The sequence below is a fragment of the Ranitomeya imitator genome, chromosome 2, assembly GCF_032444005.1.
Source record: "Ranitomeya imitator isolate aRanImi1 chromosome 2, aRanImi1.pri, whole genome shotgun sequence".
Lineage (NCBI taxonomy): Eukaryota > Metazoa > Chordata > Amphibia > Anura > Dendrobatidae > Ranitomeya > Ranitomeya imitator.
The window spans coordinates 32,047,046-32,067,840 of record NC_091283.1 but is presented as its reverse complement, the minus strand read 5'-3'; the positions used below and the strand labels follow the sequence as shown (position 1 = coordinate 32,067,840).

The 20,795-nt window shown below is 49.9% G+C and overlaps 1 protein-coding gene across 2 annotated transcripts; it reads right to left on the bottom strand.

The window, feature by feature from the left end:
• Window positions 1-2,437: 2,437 nt before the first annotated feature.
• Window positions 2,438-20,732, bottom strand: BAG6 (BAG cochaperone 6). 2 transcript variants are annotated; one of them, XM_069746414.1, is made up of 27 exons: window positions 20,614-20,710; window positions 19,449-19,533; window positions 14,777-14,894; window positions 14,516-14,703; window positions 13,415-13,474; window positions 13,029-13,085; window positions 11,241-11,315; window positions 11,033-11,166; window positions 10,830-10,956; window positions 10,542-10,736; window positions 10,204-10,462; window positions 10,066-10,116; window positions 9,201-9,296; window positions 8,970-9,112; window positions 8,805-8,877; window positions 8,218-8,534; window positions 7,801-8,077; window positions 7,551-7,720; window positions 7,305-7,358; window positions 6,504-6,606; window positions 6,295-6,419; window positions 5,860-6,006; window positions 5,713-5,769; window positions 5,458-5,607; window positions 5,229-5,336; window positions 4,869-5,015; window positions 2,438-2,885 (listed from the first exon to the last, which is right to left on the bottom strand). In XM_069746414.1, exons 2-27 carry the CDS (start codon window positions 19,524-19,526, stop codon window positions 2,790-2,792), a joined length of 3,405 nt encoding a protein of 1,134 aa, XP_069602515.1. In that variant the 5' UTR covers window positions 19,527-19,533; window positions 20,614-20,710; the 3' UTR covers window positions 2,438-2,789. The 2 variants fall into 2 exon arrangements, with proteins under 2 accessions (XP_069602515.1, XP_069602514.1); XM_069746413.1 differs by lacking the exon at window positions 13,029-13,085 and having other exon boundaries at window positions 20,614-20,732.
• Window positions 20,733-20,795: the final 63 nt, after the last annotated feature.

Sequence of the window (20,795 nt, the reverse complement as noted above, 5' to 3'; positions counted from 1 at the left end):
GGCAATGACTTTTTGGAAGCAGAATCCGCACGTCAGTCCGAGCCATAAGGACCTCCGAATGGTGATGGCGTTTGCTGCTGCTTGAGAAACGCAGTTAGCGGCATACAGGGACGCGGTCACTACAAAATCTCCAGCTCTGGCTGAGTAGCGAGGTCTGCTATCTCAGGGGGAAGATTGGTATCCAGCACCGCTGAAGACAAGACCTCAGCCCAGTGGGTCATAGCCTTAACCACCCATGTAACGGCAAAAGATGGGAAGAGTGCGGCTGCTGAGGCTTTAAAGGCTGAACACGCCATATTGTCGATCTGACGATCGGATGGGGTTTTAATTGAGGCGCCCTCCGAAGAGGATAAAATAGATTTAGTAGCCAGGCGCGACACCGGAGGATCTACCGAGGGGGACTGCGACCAATCTTTTCTTAGATCCTGGGCAAAGGGATATTTTGAGTCCATGGGCTTCTGCCCTGTAAATCGTTTATCTGGACGGATCCTGTGAGATTTGACAATTTCCTTAAATTCGGGATGAGTGGCGAACACTCTGTGAGCTTGCTTCGTCCTCTTAAAGGACACGGCATGATCCGCTTTAGATAAGGGTTCCTCATCAAGCTTCAAAGCCTTATTCACTGAATCAATCAGAAAGCCGAGAGTCTCCTCAGAATCGTCCTCTGAGCCAGGTTCTCTACTAGCCCCAATGGAAGGGGAGCGAGAAATGGAGCTCTCAGAACCCGAATCCCGGTGATGGTCTGGGGAAATGGCACGAGTCCTTTTTCTGAAAGAGTGAGAACTCCTTGGCAAGGTACGACCCCTGGAGTACGAGGGGTTCTGACGATCGGAAGCGTTGTCCGTAATAGTGCCCTGGTTAGAGGAAGGGTCTCGGAACGAGTCTAACGCTATTGCCAGAGATGCCATATACCCGGAAAGGGAGGTAGCCCACTCAGGGGGACCAGGCTCACTGGGTTCAGTATCAGTAACAGGTGGTTCCTGAGCAGTCACCGGTTCACAAGCTGTGCACAATGCAGTATTGTGAACCCCGGGGTAATGACACCTTACAAGAGGCACATGCAGCGAAGTGTATGTTTTCCCAGAGTTTTTGTGAGGCTTTGAGACATAGCATAGCCTTGAGGAGAGCGCTTACTAGCAGGGGAAGGGTTAAGCTATGCTTCTGCAGCTTACCCAGGTCCTGTGTTTGGAGTCCCCAGGGGAGGTCCACGGTGTATGCACAGAAATCTAGTCCTGAAGGCTGTGATTCAAAAATGCAGCGCTGCAGCATCAGCCCTGTGGGTGTCCCAAGATGGCCACCGAGATCAGGAAGTGAGAGCGCTTCTCAGGGAACGAGAAGTGCCAGAAAGAGTGGGTGGTGGTAACTGCTGGTGGGCGTGGCCAAAACTCTGGCCTGTATGAAGGGGAAAGGCCGGGGGCTAAATTTTAAACCTGCCATTGCGGCCTGCAGCACCGCGACCGCTATTAGCCACACTCCTTTATTGAATTTCCGCACTGCGGACCACCCACGGATGCGGACCCCCCAGCGCCTCGGCTCCCGCAGTGTACTCACGGTAGATGCGGTGGGCCGGTTCTCAATCCACTGTTGCCATAGTCAGGGAGCCTTGCGTCATCCACTATATCAGTGGTGATGCAGTGGAGGGCTGCACGGACGCCATACATATTATGTCCGGCTATGCACCTGGCTCCAGGAGAGGTAGATGGAGGGCTACTCCATGTGGTCGCCTGCTATGGAGGAAGGGGGGGGGGGGGGCGCTGGAGATCGGAACGCGAAGGATCCGTCGCCTGTAAGGTGAGCTCAGGGCTGGCATCTAACGTTGCAGGAAAGGATACGGGAGGAACGCTCCACATACTTACCTGTTGATGGTTCGGGGGAGATCGGAACCTAGAAAGGATCCGTCGCCCCCATTCGCTCCGTTAAGGGAAAAAATAGAAAAAGTAAAAAACTAAAACAACAACAGTGGGGTCTAAAGGCAGACCCAAGTGCCTCCTACAGACACCAAGCAAGGACTGGTTCACTTGGAGCCAGCAGGAGGGTGTATACTGCAGGGGAGGATATATTCTTTCTGTATTTGCTTAGTGTCCTCCTAGCGGCAGCAGCATAACACCCATGGTCCTGTGTCCCCCAATGAGGCGTAGGAGAAAGCTACCTTTGCTCAAGATAGCACAGGTTATGACCTTTGTGAAGAACTGCAGCCTAAAACCAGATGCTAATTTACTGCCGGTCATACATCGCCTACCAATACATATTTCACTGCAAGAAGAAAATACAATATTAAACCCACAAAGCTTTTCTTTTTTTCCTTTTATCTAATAAGATTCCATCACACCCAGGACATAAATGCCACAAAATAATAAAGTGAGTGCGAGCGGCCGAGCAGTTCAGGTCGGAAGGGTTTACGTCTGCCGCGCGGGACGCGTTTCACACATTGCAGCCGTTGGTCTAAGACTTTTATTGAAGCTTTCATAATTCTGGACAGAACTGAGCATTTCATGATTTAAAGGGCCAGTTAAAAATTAGATTTTTAGTGAGAACATTCATGATTCATCCCCTCCATTAGCAGACAACGCAGTAAGCTCCGGGGGAACCTGTCTCCTGCGGCACAGCAGCGTCCATTACAATGACCTTAATGGGGGAACACAGTGAAAACGTAGACTTCTCTAGGAGATACCACCAGAGAGGAGTCATAGAAGCCATATACAATAGAGGCGGGGTACACAGAGGACAGACATCACATACACAGTGTGAAGGGGGGTCACAGGCTCACATTGAAGTGGGGGGGCTGGGGTCTAGGGGTCTCCCGGAAAGGCTCTCTGTGTATTGGGGAATCTCTGGGGACTGTAGGACTCATTCTCTTGAAGGATTTTCTGGATGTCTTGACAAAACTAAAAGAAAAGCAAAAGGTCAGCGTTATGCAAGGAAATTCCGGCGCCGTGTGCAAGGATAGGATGCTCATTTATGGCATAAAATGTACAAAGCCGTCAGCGTCTATGTTCTTCTGTGCATTCTCTACACCACAAATTTATTCAACATCTGAAGCAGAATTTCTGCCAGAAAAGCCCCGATTTATTACGACAGGAGTTTTGCACGGGGTTGTCCACTCTTGCAGATGGTTAGTCCCTGGCTGCAGTTTGTTAAACCATAAAATCGTGCTCTTCCCCAGGTTCAAACGCAAGTCTTCATTGCTGTTCCCGAAGTCAGCACGGCAGCCAATGCCAGATGCCGGGAGCAGCAACAGTTTCCGGAGACTGGACAGTGGACCCGGGGGAGGGGGAAGTAAACCGCGGCTTATGTTTTACCAAAATGCAGCCGATAATGACATTTTCAGAAAGGGAACCACTCCTTTAATAAGACGAAAGTTGGCTTGGACAAGAATTTAAAAAAAAAAAATGCCAAAAGGTGGTAACTTTTTTTTTTGTAATCAAGAAGTTACACAAAAGTTTTGCTCCCCAAATTCTGCAGAAATTAACAGGGTCCTAAATACAGTGGGGCAAAAAAGTATTTAGTCAGTCAGCAATAGTGCAAGGTCCACCACTTAAAAAGATGAGAGGCGTCTGTAATTTACATCATAGGTAGACCTCAACTATGGGAGACAAACTGAGAAAAAAAAAATCCAGAAAATCACATTGTCTGTTTTTTTAACAATTTATTTGCATATTATGGTGGAAAATAAGTATTTGGTCAGAAACAAAATTTCATCTCAATACTTTGTAATATATCCTTTGTTGGCAATGACAGAGGTCAAACGTTTTCTGTAAGTCTTCACAAGGTTGCCACACACTGTTGTTGGTATGTTGGCCCATTCCTCCATGCAGATCTCCTCTAGAGCAGTGATGTGTTTGGCTTTTCGCTTGGCAACATTGACTTTCAACTCCCTCCAAAGGTTTTCTATAGGGTTGAGATCTGGAGACTGGCTAGGCCACTCCAGGACCTTGAAATGCTTCTTACGAAGACACCCCTTCGTTGCCCTGGCGGTGTGCTTTGGATCATTGTCATGTTGAAAGACCCAGCCACGTTTCATCTTCAATGCCCTTGCTGATGGAAGGAGGTTTGCACTCAAAATCTCACGATACATGGCCCCATTCATTCTTTCATGTACCCGGATCAGTCGTCCTGGCCCCTTTGCAGAGAAACAGCCCCAAAGCATGATGTTTCCACCACCATGCTTTACAGTAGGTATGGTGTTTGATGGATGCAACTCAGTATTCTTTTTCCTCCAAACACGACAAGTTGTGTTTCTACCAAACAGTTCCAGTTTGGTTTCATCAGACCATAGGACATTCTCCCAAAACTCCTCTGGATCATCCAAATGCTCTCTAGCAAACTTCAGACGGGCCCGGACATGTACTGGCTTAAGCAGTGGGACACGTCCTTCACTCCAAGCTGGTTGGCTATTGCAGATTCAGTCTTCCCAGCCTGGTGCAGGGCTACAATTTTGTTTCTGGTGTCCTTTGACAGCTCTTTGGTCTTCACCATAGTGGAGTTTGGAGTCAGACTGTTTGAGGGTGTGCACAGGTGTCTTTTTATACTGATAACAAGTTTAAACAGGTGCTATTACTACAGGTAATGAGTGGAGGAAAGAGGAGACTCTTAAAGAAGAAGTTACAGGTCTGTGAGAGCCAGAAATCTTGATTGTTTGTTTCTGATCAAATACTTATTTTCCACCATAATATGCAAATAAAATGATAAAAAAAACAGGCAATGTGATTTTTTGGATTTTTTTTTCTCAGTTTGTCTCCCATTGTTGGGGTCTACCTATGATGTAAATTACAGACGCCTCTCATCTTTTTAAGTGGTGGAACGTGCACTATTGCTGACTGACTAAATACTTTTTTGCCCCACTGTATATGACGCGGCTCTGTCCTTACCTGCTCTCTATACCGCACTTGTACCTCGCTGTTGTCCAGCTCCCTCCGCAGACTCTCGGTACTGGTTTCGGGTTTAGCACCTGTATATCTCATAGCTCGATTTACAGCATCTGAAAGCGAGAGGTGAGGCCCCTCACCCTGCATAGTCTATAAATAAGGCGACAAGCACATCAGTGGTTAATGGGCCCACACATGTATAGTGTCACACGGAGGTGATGGGTGCAGGACAGGGTAACTATTACCGCCATACTGTGCACATTAATATCACTGTCATATCATATGCACAAGCGCTCACTGGAGTGTCAGTACTTATGTACTGTGCATGCACCGTCTGTAGGCCTTACGCCCCTGGTCACTCACTTTTCGTCGCTTCGCTGGCATCCCGCTCAGGTACGCGTCACTCAGAGAAGGCTGCGGCTTGATCTTCCTTTGGCTCTGTATGTCTTGTCTGATTACAGGGACCCATTCCTTGGGTTGGGGGAAGAGAAGAGCAGAATAAAAGACTAGGAATGAAGCATGGAGCCCAGATCCAACTCACTGGATAGAAGCAGACAGGAAAGGTTAAAGGTGGCGGACGGGTAACACTCACTGGAGGCACGGCTGCAGCCCAAGGCTCAGATCCTGCCTCATCTTGGGGAGGAATCTCCGAGTCTGGGCACAGAGCGGGCGCTGAACTTTGGGTCGGCAGGAAGATGGCTTCTTCCACTGTGGTGGCTGGAGCCGGAGAGGAGGCGCACGGCTGCGGGACAGAGACAGTGACGTCAGGCATTGGGTTGTAGATGAATCTGCAGGCAGTGGGGGTTGGTCTGTATACGGGGGCGCCACATTCACACAAGTGTTGTACCTGAGCGTCGGCAGGGGACGTCTCCATCGGCTGCTCCTGCGACGCGGCTTCAGAGACCTGATGAAGAAGACGGGCAGGAGACAACGTAAGAAAAGTCTGAGTAACTAATACAAGAAAATACAAGCCTGTAACCTGCTCCCTTCTCACCGGGGGAGCGTCCACGGTTCTGCGCACATGTCTCTGCACCTCGGCTTCGGTCACAGGCATCTGGCCCAGCAGAACCTGGAGTCGCAGGGACAGGACAGACGTCACCCATGACACCAGAGCAGGAGACACGTCCAGGGACAGACGCCTCTGAAAACGAGGAGAGAAAAAGAAACAAACATAAGAGGAGATCGTCCGAGGGGGAAGGCAGAATTGAGAAGTACAGAGGAGCTAGACTTCGATTTCAGCATTAGATGGAGGTCGCCTTCTTCGTGATCGTTCAGACTGACAGAGGAGCCTTCACCCTCATTTACAGACAATAAAGATGCTTTATTATTTCAAGGAGAAAAAAAATGGCGCCGTCGGCAGGGGAGGAAGCAGCTAGCTTCTTCTCCTATTGGGGTCAGTAGGTCGGAGAACACGAAGCAGGCGGCTTACAATCCTCTCGTTGATGACGGATGTGAGGGCGTTCTGATCCCCCCTCAGACAGTACAAATTCAGGGTGAGCCACTCAAACAGGGACTGATTGCACATCTCCAGCAGACGCTGCCCGAATGTGGGGCCTGCAGGATAGAAAGGAGAAGAATAAATGTCCATCTCTCGGTGTGTCACCCGGTATGAGCCCCCCCCGTGTAACAGTCACTAACCTGAGCAGTGCAGGATGTGGGTGGTGATCCGGTTAAACTGCTCCTGGAGGAACTCCACATTCGTCCTTGTGATGTCCACATCTTCCCGGACCGTCGCCGAGGCCTGCATACACGGAGGACGAGGGGAACGTTAGTAGAGACCTCCCATCCCAAGTCGCAGGAAATTACAGAGGTGGCAAAACATGGTGAGCGGTTTCACAACTTAAACCTGTGTGTGTGCTATTCTCAGGGTGCGGCCTGCAGTGTAAAGAATGGAGGGTAATCTTCTGTCATGGCAGCAAGTGCAATACTGTTGACGTTACACTAATTGGGGATTCAGATGTGAGACCCCATTTTGGTTGCTAAAGTGAAGAGGCAAAAGCCAATGCTGCTCTCTTCAGCCGTTGAGCAGCCCTCCTGCCCCGTTTCATCTTAATCATGGGCAGCACGGTGGCGCAGTGGTTAGCACTGCAGCCTTGTAGCACAGGGATCCCACCAAGGACAACATCTGCAAGGAGTTTGTATGTTCTCCCCGTGTTTGCGTGGCTTTCCACCAGGTTCTCCGGTTTCCTCCCACATTCCAAAAATGTGGGAATTTAGATTGTGAGCCCCATCGGGGACAGAGGTGATAATGTCTGTAAAGCGCTGCGGAATATGTTAGCGCTAAATAAAAATAAAGATTATTTATTTATTTATTTAAGAGATCACTGGGGGTCTCAGCAACCAGACCCCACTGATCAAAATGTCTGATCTCTCCTCGCTGCCCAAAAATCTACATATAATCCACTTCTCCTCCAGCATACATTATATACAGGCTCTTACAAAGCTTTCTCGGATGTATTCCTCCAGGCCGTTAATAAGATTTCGTGATGCCATCTGAAAGTAAACGGGAAAAAAAAAATCATTCATTTTGTTTTATACAGAAGTCCGCCATTGCCACCAATTTCTAATTTTTATCGCATGACTGCAGCATCTGACTACATAACGCTCCGTTTGTAGTCTGTAACCATAGAAACACTGCTCTGCAAAGGAGCTGCCTGCAATAAACGCCTCTTTTGGGGCCCGCACCTGGATGTTCTGTGGGGTGGGGTCCACCTGATGGAGATACTGTTGGAGGAAGAAGGAGCGCAGCTGCGGTTGTAGGTTCTGCAGCGGCTGGGACTGTCCGTGTAACAACATCACCATATCCACCAAGGAGAAGTGATGGCAGATGAGCGAAAGGAGGTCCCCAAAGAATCCTGCCGAAAAAACAAAATCAGCACGAGACTCTGACGCGGAACACGCAAGACGCTTGATAGAAGGAGACCGCCGTTCATACCGCCAGGACCCTCAGAGTCTGGTTGGAAGATGTTGTGGGAGCCACTGAGGCGTTCGATGAAGGCCGCGATGCTCTCCGTCCCGCTCTGATCTGCGGCGCTCAGGGATCCCAGCATGGAGGACAGAACGCCTTGGACCACGCTGGTGAAGAACTCAGGGGGGAGGGTATCGGCAGCTGGAGGTGAAGTGCTGGACGATGGAGAGGGGGATGGGGAAGAAGCTGTGGGGGCAGTAAATGATGGGATTGGACTGGTGGACACTGGGATGTTCTGTGCTTCCTGCAGTGGAGTAACAATGAAGAAGTCAGAGATGATTGTTGGCGAATGATTGTTAGCGAGCGTCTTCTTCCCACCCCTCCACGAAGCCAGCATGGCAGCATGTGGGTACAACAATAATATTACAATGCCTTGTCTCCTACCTGCAATATATCAGTGACTCCTTGTAGAAAGGATGGCATCCCGGGAACTGCCACCGCAATGCTTGGCGAGCTCATGGCGATGTTGGCCACGCCGGAGCTGGCGGTGCCCAGTAATGAGCCCAGCAGCTGGGACAATTGTTGCTCCGGTCCTGTAGGGGGCAGAGAAGATGGCGCGGTAGGTGCTGTCGGAGTGCTGGGGAAGGTGGAAGTGGTGGAGGTGGTGGTTGCTGTCGAGGCGGATGTGGTGGACGAGGATGCGGTGGACGAGGATGTGGTGGACGAGGATGTGGTGGTAGGAGCCGTGCCGCCATTCTGAGCTGTGAGGGAGAGAGAACCAGGGAGGACACAACAGGAGAGAGGAGAAATATTGTGAGATTCACAAATCAGTGAGACGCTATAGCACAGGTCACATTATCAGTGCCGGATCCCCACCGATTAGTACACTGCAGTGGCTACAACCCTTAAAGGGACTGCAGTGCTGAACCAGCGCCACAGTCCTTTGGAAACCTGACGCAATTGTGAACAAAGGCTAAAGACATCCCATACCACACTGCCAAGGGATGGGAGACCCAGGAGAAGACACTCACCTACAATGACGGGGTGCATGAGGAGCTGGCCCACCAAACCACTGATCATCTGAGTCAGGGAGGTCGGAACGGTCTGAGAGACACAAGGAAGAGCCTTATAGTCCTGCCGCCCACAGCCATTATGGTGACGGGCAAGTAAGAGGGTAAAGTGATCTGACAGCTCACCGTCGGCCCGGTACCCGCTCCAGCCTGCCCCGTGGTTCCTGCAGGTGGGGCGGTGGTCCCGGTTTGGGGAGGCTGAGGTGGGGCAGCGGGTCTTGTGAAAACAAATCGTGGGGGCTGACCTTGGAAGCCGGGCATCTGTTGCCCTGTATGAGAATAAAAGGGAAGCCCATCATTAGGACCGACCATCAATCACGATCAGGGAAGGGTCCCTCACCCAACTCCTGCACACACCTGAAGCGGCAGCCATAGCCTGCTGGGAGATCTGATGGGAAATGGCTTGCATGAACTCCGGGGGCAGGCCAGGCATGTGTAGATGCGTTGCGCCACCTAAAACACAAAAGCAACAGCCATGTTAATAGTTTATCAGTAATATACGGCTGTTGCTCTGCACTCTTCATTCATTTCCAGGCCCCCAATATGCAGTTTACAAGGATCAGACTCCCCCCGTATATAATCTGGCTGAGATCTATCCAGAAAGCTGCTCCTCTCACAAGCTCTCATGTGTCAGCACAGCTTCTTTCCTGCACCGATTTCTCCTGCAGAATCAGATGTGGGCACTCTACTCTCTCCCTGAGATACCATCTGTGCACGAATCACGATGACAGTCTGTTGACTGCTGTATGCTTTCCTCCCTGTCCACAGCCGATGCGATCTGCTGTTCATGAAGACTAATAGCCTGAACGGTTGGGTACGACCTTTTTTATATTCTTATCTGCTGTGTACGACCTCTTCCCCCTCCCTGCTGGTGTCTCTGACACAGAGAAAAGAAAGGAAGAGCAGAGAGCCGACAGTCAGGAGCAGGAGGACAGCCAGCTATGTGCAGGGGCTGTGCAGACTCTACAACTACAACAAATGCTAGGACATTTTTTATGAACACTATTTAGAAATTTGATCATTTTTCAATTATGACTCAAAGAAAAGATTAAATTCTCCATAGACTATATTGGGAAACAGCCGCATCCTCACAGCTTCTTTGTCTGCAGATTGATTGAGGGATGTCCCATCTACCAGACCATTTATTCTTTTTGGAATGCCGCTTTAAATATAAATACATAAAAAATGGATTATAAAACAAAAAAATCCATTCACATCTTACCATGAGCTGCTGATGTCGGGGGAATGTTGGGTGATCCACCAGATCCGGCGTCTACGACAAAACACAGAATGCACCATTAAAAAAAAAAAACCCTGTATCCTGGGAGATCTCAACGTAAGTGGTGTGTGACCGCCTCACCCGGGATGTTCATCATCATCATGACGGGCTCCATTGTCTGGTGTGTGATGCGTATTACACGGGGCTGGAGGGGAGAAGTCGCGGGGGGGTCCCCAGTTGTGTGGATGGGCGTGCCCCCTCTAGATGGTTGGCGCTGGGGCTGAGGTTGCGGCTGCTCAGGGGTGCTGGCGGATGGAGCAGGGGTGGGGGAAGGATCAGTGGCGCTTTGGCTGGCATTGGCTCCGTTGCCCGTCATTGTGACTGTGGTGCCAACGTTTATCTAAGGATAAAATGAACAGAGAATTAGACCAATGCCAAATCACAGGGACGCTTGTGACCGTTCGTCAGCCGCATCTCACCTGTATGGGAATGGCGGCCTGCTGGAGGACCATGGGACCGGTGTAGTGTGAAATGGGGCGGACGACATGCATGTGTCGGGGGGCGGCCACTGTCAGATTGCACCGCAGATCAGACACTGCGATGAGAGCATTTCCCAGGAGGCGGAGGCATTCTCCGACGAGGTTAATGATCCTCTGAGACTGATCCCGGTCGTCCTGCAGCACAGAAAGACAGACGGTATAAGTCAGCGACAAATGGCGGCGCTCTGTGGTCAGGTGTTATGGGCGGCTCCTATGAGGTTATCTTACATTCTCATAGACGCCATTTGTGGCATTACTGATGATCTCCCGGTAGCGCTCCATGAAGGGGGAAAGACGTTCCTCCGCCCGGGACAACGACTGGAGAACCTCGGCGTACTCAGTGGGAGTGGGGTGACTGCAGAGACGGAGGGCGAGTTATGGGACACTATGCAGAGAAGACGCAACAGGAGTAAGAAAGATGTTTCCGGTACCTGGAGGATGCGGCACCGCCCGGCCCCTCATTATTAGGAGCCGCTTGGGATTGTGGGTCCCGACTGACAGCAGCTTCGCCTTCAGGTCCGGACATCTCCATGGGCTCTGAAGGTTGATCGCTACTCGATGGTTGCTGCAAAACACGGATCATGAAATACCATAGGACTACTCCTCTCATGGGGCACGCCGCCATCTCCGCAGACTCACCTCCAGACGATCCAGGATGGACTGGATATCCTGCAGGATGTGTTGTGCTAGGACGAGGCGAACGCGCGGCTCACTCTGTATAGTGGGATGTAAGTGAAGGAGAAAGACAGAAGGACACAGCGGGATTACCAGGAGGAGGCAGCAATAAGGGCAGGACGGGGAGGAGAACGGAGAGGACCACGTGGTGAAGACCACGGAGGAGAAGTAAGAGGCGAGAATGGAAGAAAGGAGCGAGAGAGATGTCAAAACGGAGAGGTGAGAGGAAGCCAGAGAGCACAAAACGCGTTTGATCATGGCAGCAAGAAAAGAGCGTAGCACACACCCCACACAAACTTAGAGGGGTCCATCACCCAAACCAGACTTACCTTCAACCCGCGTCTAAGATTAGAGTATGGGACAGATCCGGTACTGACTGCCGAGAAAGGACTACATCTGCCAATGTCTGACGGATACCCCCGATGTCATTTCTCACCAGTCAGTGACGATTAGCCCCCCAAAGACCTCCTAAAGTAAAGGAAGCTTCTCTAAGTTATGTGTCAAAACTGTTACTAAGGTAAACTGCGCCTGTAAGGGAGAAGTGGCGGACGTCGGCCAAATTCTAGAAAAATGCTAGAAGCACCGGTCACCGGGCCACCGACTGGTGTGCAAACACCACTTCCAAGGGATAACTGTCTCCGCTCGCTCCCATATTGGGGGGTGTCACATTCAGGGACCACCTGTGCGAGCGTCAGGTAATCTGTGGAGCCGATGTCACTGCTCACCTCGAATGCGGCAGCGCGCGGAGGCCGATCGCCCAATGTAATCTGATATACAGCAGTCTAATGTAGGAAGAGGTGGTCCAGGAGGCCATGCTATCTCGCCTGCACCCCTGTTACTGACCACAGTCCCTCAATTGGTGTTTGTTTTTTTACACTAGATTTACTCCATATCTGGTTTGCATTGTGGAGGGTACATAACACTATTGAGTGTTCAATTAGAGACACCAACTTTACAAAACAGATAATAAAGGGGGGGGGGGGGGCTGTTTGGGCAGAGACCCCCACTGATGCGTAAATTAAAAGTCAGACAAGATCACTACGTAGTCTATCACTTCATCTTCAGTCTGGGAGGATAGCAGTGATGGGCTGACAGCCATCAGCGGGGGTCTAAGCACCTGGACCTCCACTGGAAGACTTCTATCATCTCTCTAAACTTTCCAAAAGTTGTGTCAGTGCAGTTCCTCTTTAACTGCAGCATTGGCACAAGGGAGGAGGGCACCCAGCTGTACCCTGCTCTGGTTAATAAGTGCCTCTCCGAGCCCCGGGCAGCGGACGGCTCCTAATTAGGATCTGATTGGTTGCATTTTTTCCCCTTAGCATCAGTATTATTAAGGATGGCGGCCTGGTGGTGACTGTAAGCCCCGTCGTGCACCGTCCCGAGTCGGAGGAGCTCCGTGCACAATGTCCGTTTCCACCCGATGTCGACAACAAACTGCAGGACCGCAGTGAAGAGATCAGAAGAAATTAAAGGGGAACTCCAACTGCAATGACTGATTGATTCTTACACTTTATTACAGCAATTTTCTTAACATTTTCAAGCCCTCGGCTGTCAGTCATCCAGGAGATGCAATGACACCCCGGTCATGTGACGGACACCCTGACAGGGGCGTCATAAGCCGTGCAGCCGCCACATGAAACAAATGACAGCAAGCGCAGACCTGGGCACAGAACATCCTGGATTTGCAGACAGCAGAGTCCCCCTTTAATACTACAGCGAGTGATTACATGGATGGGGGGCGCTGTCTCATACCTGGATGGGCAGCTGCTGATCCAAGTTTATATGGACATCAAGAGAGGAGCCATCATTCTAAGCGGAGGAGGGAGGAAGGACAGAGCGGACATGACAGCGGAGGCACCGGGCGTTGAGGGTACCAGGGGAGGGCGAGAGGTCGAAGGAAGGCAGGAAAGCATGCAGGAGGTGAGAGAAATGGAGGGAGGTGAAGTGAATAAATGTGAATGGGGGGAACGAAGAAAAGAGGAAAGAAAAGAACGACAGGAAACAGAATAATATCAGAATTGTTCTATACAGTTCACATCTAATCTACATGGAGACAGATCGCCCAGTGAGGGGGTCACACACATGCCGGCGACACGGAAAGACCCAGCAAACGGAGATGCCGCAACACACATACTTACTCCAGTGACTGTGGAGACCCGCGGCGCCCTGCCAGGCTCACCAAGACCAGACATGACGTGCTGTGGAGAGAACGGGCACAGCATGAGCAGCAGAGGAATGGCTGAGGCTAAGAGCCTGCCCGGGTGCATCAAGGAGCCGTCCCGGCCACGCGCTCAACACCAGGTGCAGCAAGGAGCCGTCCCGCCACGCGCTCAACACCAGGTGCAGCAAGGAGCCATCCTGCCGTCCCCTCAACACCCGATGCAGCAAGGAGCCGTCCTGCCGTGCGCTCAACACCCGATGCAGCAAGGAGCCGTCCCCTCAACACCCGATGAAGCAAGGAGCCGTCCCGCCGCGCGCTCAACACACGAAGCAAGGAGCCGTCCCGCCGCACGCTCAACACACGAAGCAAGGAGCCTTCCCGCCGCGCGCTCAACACACGATGAAGCAAGGAGCCGTCCCGCCGCACGCTCAACACACGATGAAGCAAGGAGCCGTCCCGCCGCACGCTCAACACACGATGAAGCAAGGAGCCGTCCCGCCGCACGCTCAACACACGATGAAGCAAGGAGCCGTCCGCTCAACACCCGATGCAGCAAGGAGCCGTCCCGCCGTGCGCTCAACACCTGGTGCAGCAAGGAGCCGTCCCGCCGCGAGCTCAACACACAGCGCAAGGAGCCGTCCCGCCGCGAGCTCAACACCCGCCGCAGCAAGGAGCCTCCCTTCTCCCCTCGTATTCAATGCCAAACACAGCAAGGAGTGCCCTGCACTTCACACAATAAGGAGATTCCTTTTCCCTCATGCGCTCCACACACCGAGTAGTAAAGGAGCCCTACCCCAATGCCCAGCGAAGCAAGGAGCCCACCACTCACCCCCCACCTTCGCCATGCTCCACACCCCGATCAGCAGAGCCCCACCTCCTTCATGCTATACACCTTAAGAAACAAGGAAACCTCACGCTGTGCTCCAGACTCTGTGATGGAAAGAACTCTCCCTCCCCTGCGCGCACCACACACTGGGCGGCATCACATCCCGCATCCCTCCCACTCAGCATCTTGCAGTAATTTCGCCTAGTGGCTTCTGCACCCCACAAGATGCGTCTCACCACTTGTACTTCTTACCGGCAGGTTAAATGCTCCCACCATTACATAGCTGTTTCCGTTCCTCTCGGGACCCGCAGCCCCCGTGCCACCTGGTGCACTCCCGTTCGCAGTGGTCGATGTGTTGGATGAGGATGCGGCGGCCCCCGTTGTGCTTTGTGCCTGAGGCGGCGCACGTTCCACCAGGTGAATAACTTTCCCATCCACATCTGAGGAGAGCAGAATTGGGAGGGTTAATGAGAGCGGGACGCGGCCACAGTCTCCGCCAGACGCGGCACTCACTGTATTCCTTCAGCTTCTTGTCTTCCTGCAATACCCGACCCTGATATATGAGCCGCTGCTTCTCCGAGGGGATGCCGACAGACGGCGAGATATGATCTTTAAAGTCCTTCACCGTTATCTGCAGGAAGAAGAGGAGGAAGAAGAGCAGCAGCATTAACAGACCGTACAGAGGAAAGTGAGTGCAGCTCTGGAGTATAATACAGGATGGAACTCAGGATCAGTAATGTAATGTATGTACACAGTGACTGCACCAGCAGAATAGTGAGTGCAGCTCTGGGGTATAATACAGGAGGTAACTCACGATCAGTAATGTAATGTATGTACACAGTGACTGCACCAGCAGAATAGTGAGTGCAGCTCTGGGGTATAATACAGGAGGTAACTCACGATCAGTAATGTAATGTATGTACACAGTGACTGCACCAGCAGTATAGTGAGTGCAGCTCTGGAGTATAATACAGGATGGAACTCAGGATCAGTAATGTAATGTATGTACACAGTGACTGCACCAGCAGAATAGTGAGTGCAGCTCTGGAGTATAATACAGGATGGAACTCAGGATCAGTAATGTAATGTATGTACACAGTGACTGCACCAGCAGAATAGTGAGTGCAGCTCTGGGGTATAATACCGGATGTAACTCAGGATCAGTAATGTAATGTATGTACACAGTGACTGTACCAGCAGAATAGTGAGTGCAGCTCTGGGGTATAATAATAATAATAATAATAATTTTTATTTATATAGCGCCAACATATTCCGCAGCGCTTTACAAATTATAGAGGGGACTTGCACAGACAATAGACATTACAGCATAACAGGAATACAGTTCAAAACAGATACCAGGAGGAATGAGGGCCCAAGCTTACAAATCATGAGGAAAAGGGGAGACACGAGAGGTGGATGGTAACAAATGCTTTAGTTATTCGGACCAACCATAGTGTAAGGCTCGGGTGTTCATGTAAAGCTGCATGAACCAGTTAACTGCCTAAGTATGTAGCAGTACAGACACAGAGGGCTATTAACTGCATAAAGTGAATGAGAACATTCATTTTTTTTTTTTTTATATAAATAGGCCACACAGGGATCGTTAGGTTAATGCATTGAGGCAGTAGGCCAGTCTGAACAAATGAGATTTTAGGGCACGCTTAAAACTGTGGGGATTAGGGATTAATCGTATTAACCTAGGTAGTGCATTCCAAAGAATCGGCGCAGCACGTGTAAAGTCTTGGAGACGGGAGTGGGAGGTTCTGATTATTGAGGATGCTAACCTGAGGTCATTAGCGGAGCGGAGGGCACGGGTAGGGTGGTAGACTGAGACCGGGGAGGAGATGTAGGGTGGTGCTGAGCCATGGAGTGCTTTGTGGATGAGGGTAGTAGTTTTGTACTGGATTCTGGAGTGGATGGGTAACCAGTGTAATGACTGGCACAAGGTAGAGGCATCGGTGTAACGGTTGGTGAGGAATATGATCCTGGCTGCAGCATTCAGGACAGATTGGAGCGAGGAGAGTTTGGTAAGAGGGAGGTCGATTAGTAGAGAGTTACAATAGTCCAGACGAGAATGAATGAGTGAAACAGAGTTTTTGCAGAGTCGAAAGTAAGAAAAGGGCGAATTCTAGAAATGTTTTTGAGATGCAGATAAGAAGAGCGAGCCAGTGATCGGATGTGGGGGGGTAAATGAAAGGTCAGAATCAAGGATGACCCCCAAGGCAGCGGGCATGTTGCTTTGGAGTAATGGTGGAACCGCACACGGAGATGGCAATGTCAGGCAAAGGTAGGTTAGTAGAGGGAGAGAACACGAGGAGTTCAGTTTTTGACAGGTTTAGTTTCAGATAGAGGGAGGACATGATGCTAGAGACAGCGGTAAGACAATCACTGGTGTTTTCTAATAAGGCAGGCGAGATATCAGGAGCAGAAGTGTATAATTGGGTGTCATCAGCATAGAGATGGTACTGGAAACCAAATCTACTGATTGTTTGTCCAATACGGGCAGTATACAAAGAGAAGAGGAGGGGGCCTAGGACTGATCCTTGAGGAACCCCAACAGTAAGGGGAAGGTGAGAGGAGGAGGAACCAGCAAAACATACAGTGAAGGATCGGTCAGAGAGATAGGAGGAGAACCAGGAGAGAACGGTGTCCTTGAGGCCGATGGAGCGGAGCATAGTGAGGAGGAGCTAATGATCCACAGTGTCGAATGCTGCAGAGAGATCCAAGAGAATTAGCATGGAGTATAATACAGGATGTAACTCAGGATCAGTAATGTAATGTATGTACACAGTGACTGCACCAGCAGAATAGTGAGTGCAGCTCTGGAGGATAATACAGGATGTAACTCAGGATCAGTAATGTATGTACACAGTGACTGCACCAGCAGAATAGTGAGTGCAGCTCTGGAGGATAATACAGGATGTAACTCAGGATCAGTAATGTATGTACACAGTGACTGCACCAGCAGAATAGTGAGTGCAGCTCTGGAGGATAATACAGGATGTAACTCAGGATCAGTAATGTAATGTATGTACACAGTGACTGCACCAGCAGAATAGTGAGTGCAGCTCTGGGGTATAATACAGGAGGTAACTCAGGATCAGTAATGTAATGTATGTACACAGTGACTGCACCAGCAGAATAGTGAGTGCAGCTCTGGGAGTATAATACAGGAGGTAACTCAGGATCAGTAATGTATGTACCCAGTGACTGCACCAGCAGAATAATGAGTGCAGCTCTGGGGTATAATATAGGATGTAACTCAGGATCAGTAATGTAATGTATGTACACAGTGACTGCAGCAGCAGAATAGTGAGTGCAGCTCTGGGGTATAATACAGGATGTAACTCAGGATCAGTAATGTAATGTATGTACACAGTGACTGCACCAGCAGAATAGTGAGTGCAGCTCTGGGGTATAATACAGGATGTAACTCAGGATCAGTAATGTAATGTATGTACACAGTGACTGCAGCAGCAGAATAGTGAGTGCAGCTCTGGGGTATAATACAGGATGTAACTCAGGATCAGTAATGTAATGTATGTACACAGTGACTGCACCAGCAGAATAGTGAGTGCAGCTCTGGGGTATAATATAGGATGTAACTCAGGATCAGTAATGTAATGTATGTACACAGTGACTGCACCAGCAGAATAGTGAGTGCAGCTCCGGAGTATAATACAGGATGTAACTCAGAATCAGTAATGTAATGTACGTACACAGTGACTGCACCAGCAGAATAGTGAGTGCAGCTCTGGGGTATAATACAGGATGTAACTCAGGATCAGTAATGTATGTACACAGTGACTGCACCAGCAGAATAGTGAGTGCAGCTCTGGGGTATAATACAGGAGGTAACTCAGGATCAGTAATGTAATGTATGTACACAGTGACTGCACCAGCAGAATAGTGAGTGCAGCTCTGGAGTATAATACAGGATGTAACTCAGGATCAGTAATGTAATGTATGTACACAGTGACTGCACCAGCAGAATAGTGAGTGCAGCTCCGGAGTATAATACAGGATGTAACTCAGGATCAGTAATGTAATGTATGTACACAGTGACTGCACCAGCAGAATAGTGAGTGCAGCTCTGGAGTATAATACAGGATGTAACTCAGGATCAGTAATGTAATGTATGTACACAGTGACTGCACCAGCAGAATAGTGAGTGCAGCTCTGGGGTATACTACAGGAGGTAACTCAGGATCAGTAATGTAATGTATGTACACAGTGACTGCACCAGCAGAATAGTGAGTGCAGCTCCGGAGTATAATACAGGATGTAACTCAGGATCAGTAATGTAATGTATGTACACAGTGACTGCACCAGCAGAATAGTGAGTGCAGCTCTGGAGTATAATACAGGATGTAACTCAGGATCAGTAATGTAATGTATGTACACAGTGACTGCACCAGCAGAATAGTGAGTGCAGCTCCGGAGTATAATACAGGATGTAACTCAGGATCAGTAATGTAATGTATGTACACAGTGACTGCACCAGCAGAATAGTGAGTGCAGCTCTGGAGTATAATACAGGATGTAACTCAGGATCAGTAATGTAATGTATGTACACAGTGACTGCACCAGCAGAATAGTGAGTGCAGCTCTGGGGTATACTACAGGAGGTAACTCAGGATCAGTAATGTAATGTATGTACACAGTGACTGCACCAGCAGAATAGTGAGTGCAGCTCTGGAGTATAATACAGGATGTAACTCAGGATCAGTAGTGTAATGTATGTACACAGTGACTGCACTAGCAGAATAGTGAGTGCAGCTCTGGAATATAATACAGGATGTAACTCAGGATCAGTAATGTAATGTATGTACACAGTGACTGTACCAGCAGAATAGTGAGTGCAGCTCTGGGGTATAATACAGGATGTAACTCAGGATCAGTAATGTAATGTATGTACACAGTGACTGCACCAGCAGAATAGTGAGTGCAGCTCTGGGGTATAATACAGGATGTAACTCAGGATCAGTAATGTAATGTATGTACACAGTGACTGCACCAGCAGAATAGTGAGTGCATCCGAACGTACAAGCACAGAGATATGAGGCTGTAGCTTCAGGGCAGGAGACGTGCGGTCCGTCCGGGCATTGTTGTCTGTACACAGAACGTGAAATACGCTTGTGTGAACTCGACCTCGCTCTGCTGGTGACTGTTCCTTTGCACCCACCTCTGCATCCACTGTGAATGTCCGTGTCTGGGAGTCCAGTGTTTTCACCGTCACCTCCATTTTCTCATCTGCTGCCATGTGTCTCCTTGAAAAAAAAAAGTAAAAAAAAAAAAAACAAATTAAAAAAAATCATCAAAAGGGGTTTCCTGTAATGAAAGCATTAAAGCTCTGAAGCTTTCCAAGATCTCTCGTCCTTTATACAAAGATTGTATCAGCATCAGAAGGCAAATCTGGGAAAACAAAAGTCACGATTCTCCAGCTCACAATGAATAGAACGATCTTAAGTTGGAAAAGGATTTTTCACATTTTACCAGTAAAAAATAAATAAATAAATGATATATATTGTCTCCACTTTCAGAGTCCCCAGGATCGGCGGAGCGGTGAGAGGACTTCTCTTTTATTGTTGTTTGTAGCTGCCTTCTTGGGAGCTTTTATTGCATTTTTTTTTTTTTTTTTAGAGGGGGGGGGGGGAAATCCGAGAACAATAATTTGGGGGTTTATATTTTCCCTTCAGGACGGTTACAGATGTCAGATCAGAGTTTGAGGAAGTGACGATAATTATGATCTTTGTATTGGGGAGAAGGAGCGATTTTAATGTTTGAACACTCATTTTCCGTTATTTGGTTTAGCCCTGCGATTGGCCGGGGGCTCGTACTATACAGGACCAGTGATCAGGGAAGTTACCGCTCTCCTAGGAGGCCTCCTGCAGTAACAGGGGCTTCGGCCTCCCAGAGACTGCTGTGCGGGGGGACAATGGCCAGCAGACGACTCGCCTTACAGGCGGCATTTAAGTGGTTAAGCAACAGCTGCCGCCTGCAGTGCACTGAGCACGCTCAGACCCCAGGGAAGGATTTAAAGGGGAGCTCCATAAACATCTGACAGATGTAAACTCCTCCCCCTCTCCAACACCCATAGATATAGTCCCGAACTACATGTCCCATAAAGCAGCTCCACACCATAGATTAGCACAAGGCATTCTGGGATTTATAGTTCCATCGCAGTTAGAAAGACTTCAATCGTCCGCTCTGCCCTAATCCTATGTGTGGGGGCGACGCTGTCACGTCCCCTCAGCAGCTAGAACCTTCCGCCTCGGGCATGTGGCCTCGGCGTCCGGCCCCGCTCTCCTCTCACACCCCGGCCCCTCCGCGGCCCGCCGGTATCTCACCTGTGCTCCCGGTCCTCCCTGTAACCAGAGACACCGACAACTGACAAGAACTGTAACGAAAACAGCAGCCGCAGCCGGCCAGCTTCCGCTTCCGGGGCAACTAGGGAACAGAAGTGCTTTTCCGGATGGTGAACCGCATGACGCACTTCCGCTTCCGCCCTCACCTTGAAATCTAAGCCTGT

What these genes read in the sequence shown, in the direction of transcription:
- BAG6 (XM_069746414.1), bottom strand. Translation starts at nt 19,526, where the DNA reads ATGGCAGCAGATGAGAAAATGGAGGTGACGGTGAAAACACTGGACTCC. An exon ending in ATCAGCAGCTGCCCATCCAG is followed by an intron (nt 11,316 to 13,028) that starts GTATGAGACAGC and finishes CCCACTATACAG; the next exon opens with AGTGAGCCGCGCGTTCGCCT. An exon ending in GGGCTGCAGCCGTGCCTCCA is followed by an intron (nt 5,337 to 5,457) that starts GTGAGTGTTACC and finishes CCCCAACCCAAG; the next exon opens with GAATGGGTCCCTGTAATCAG.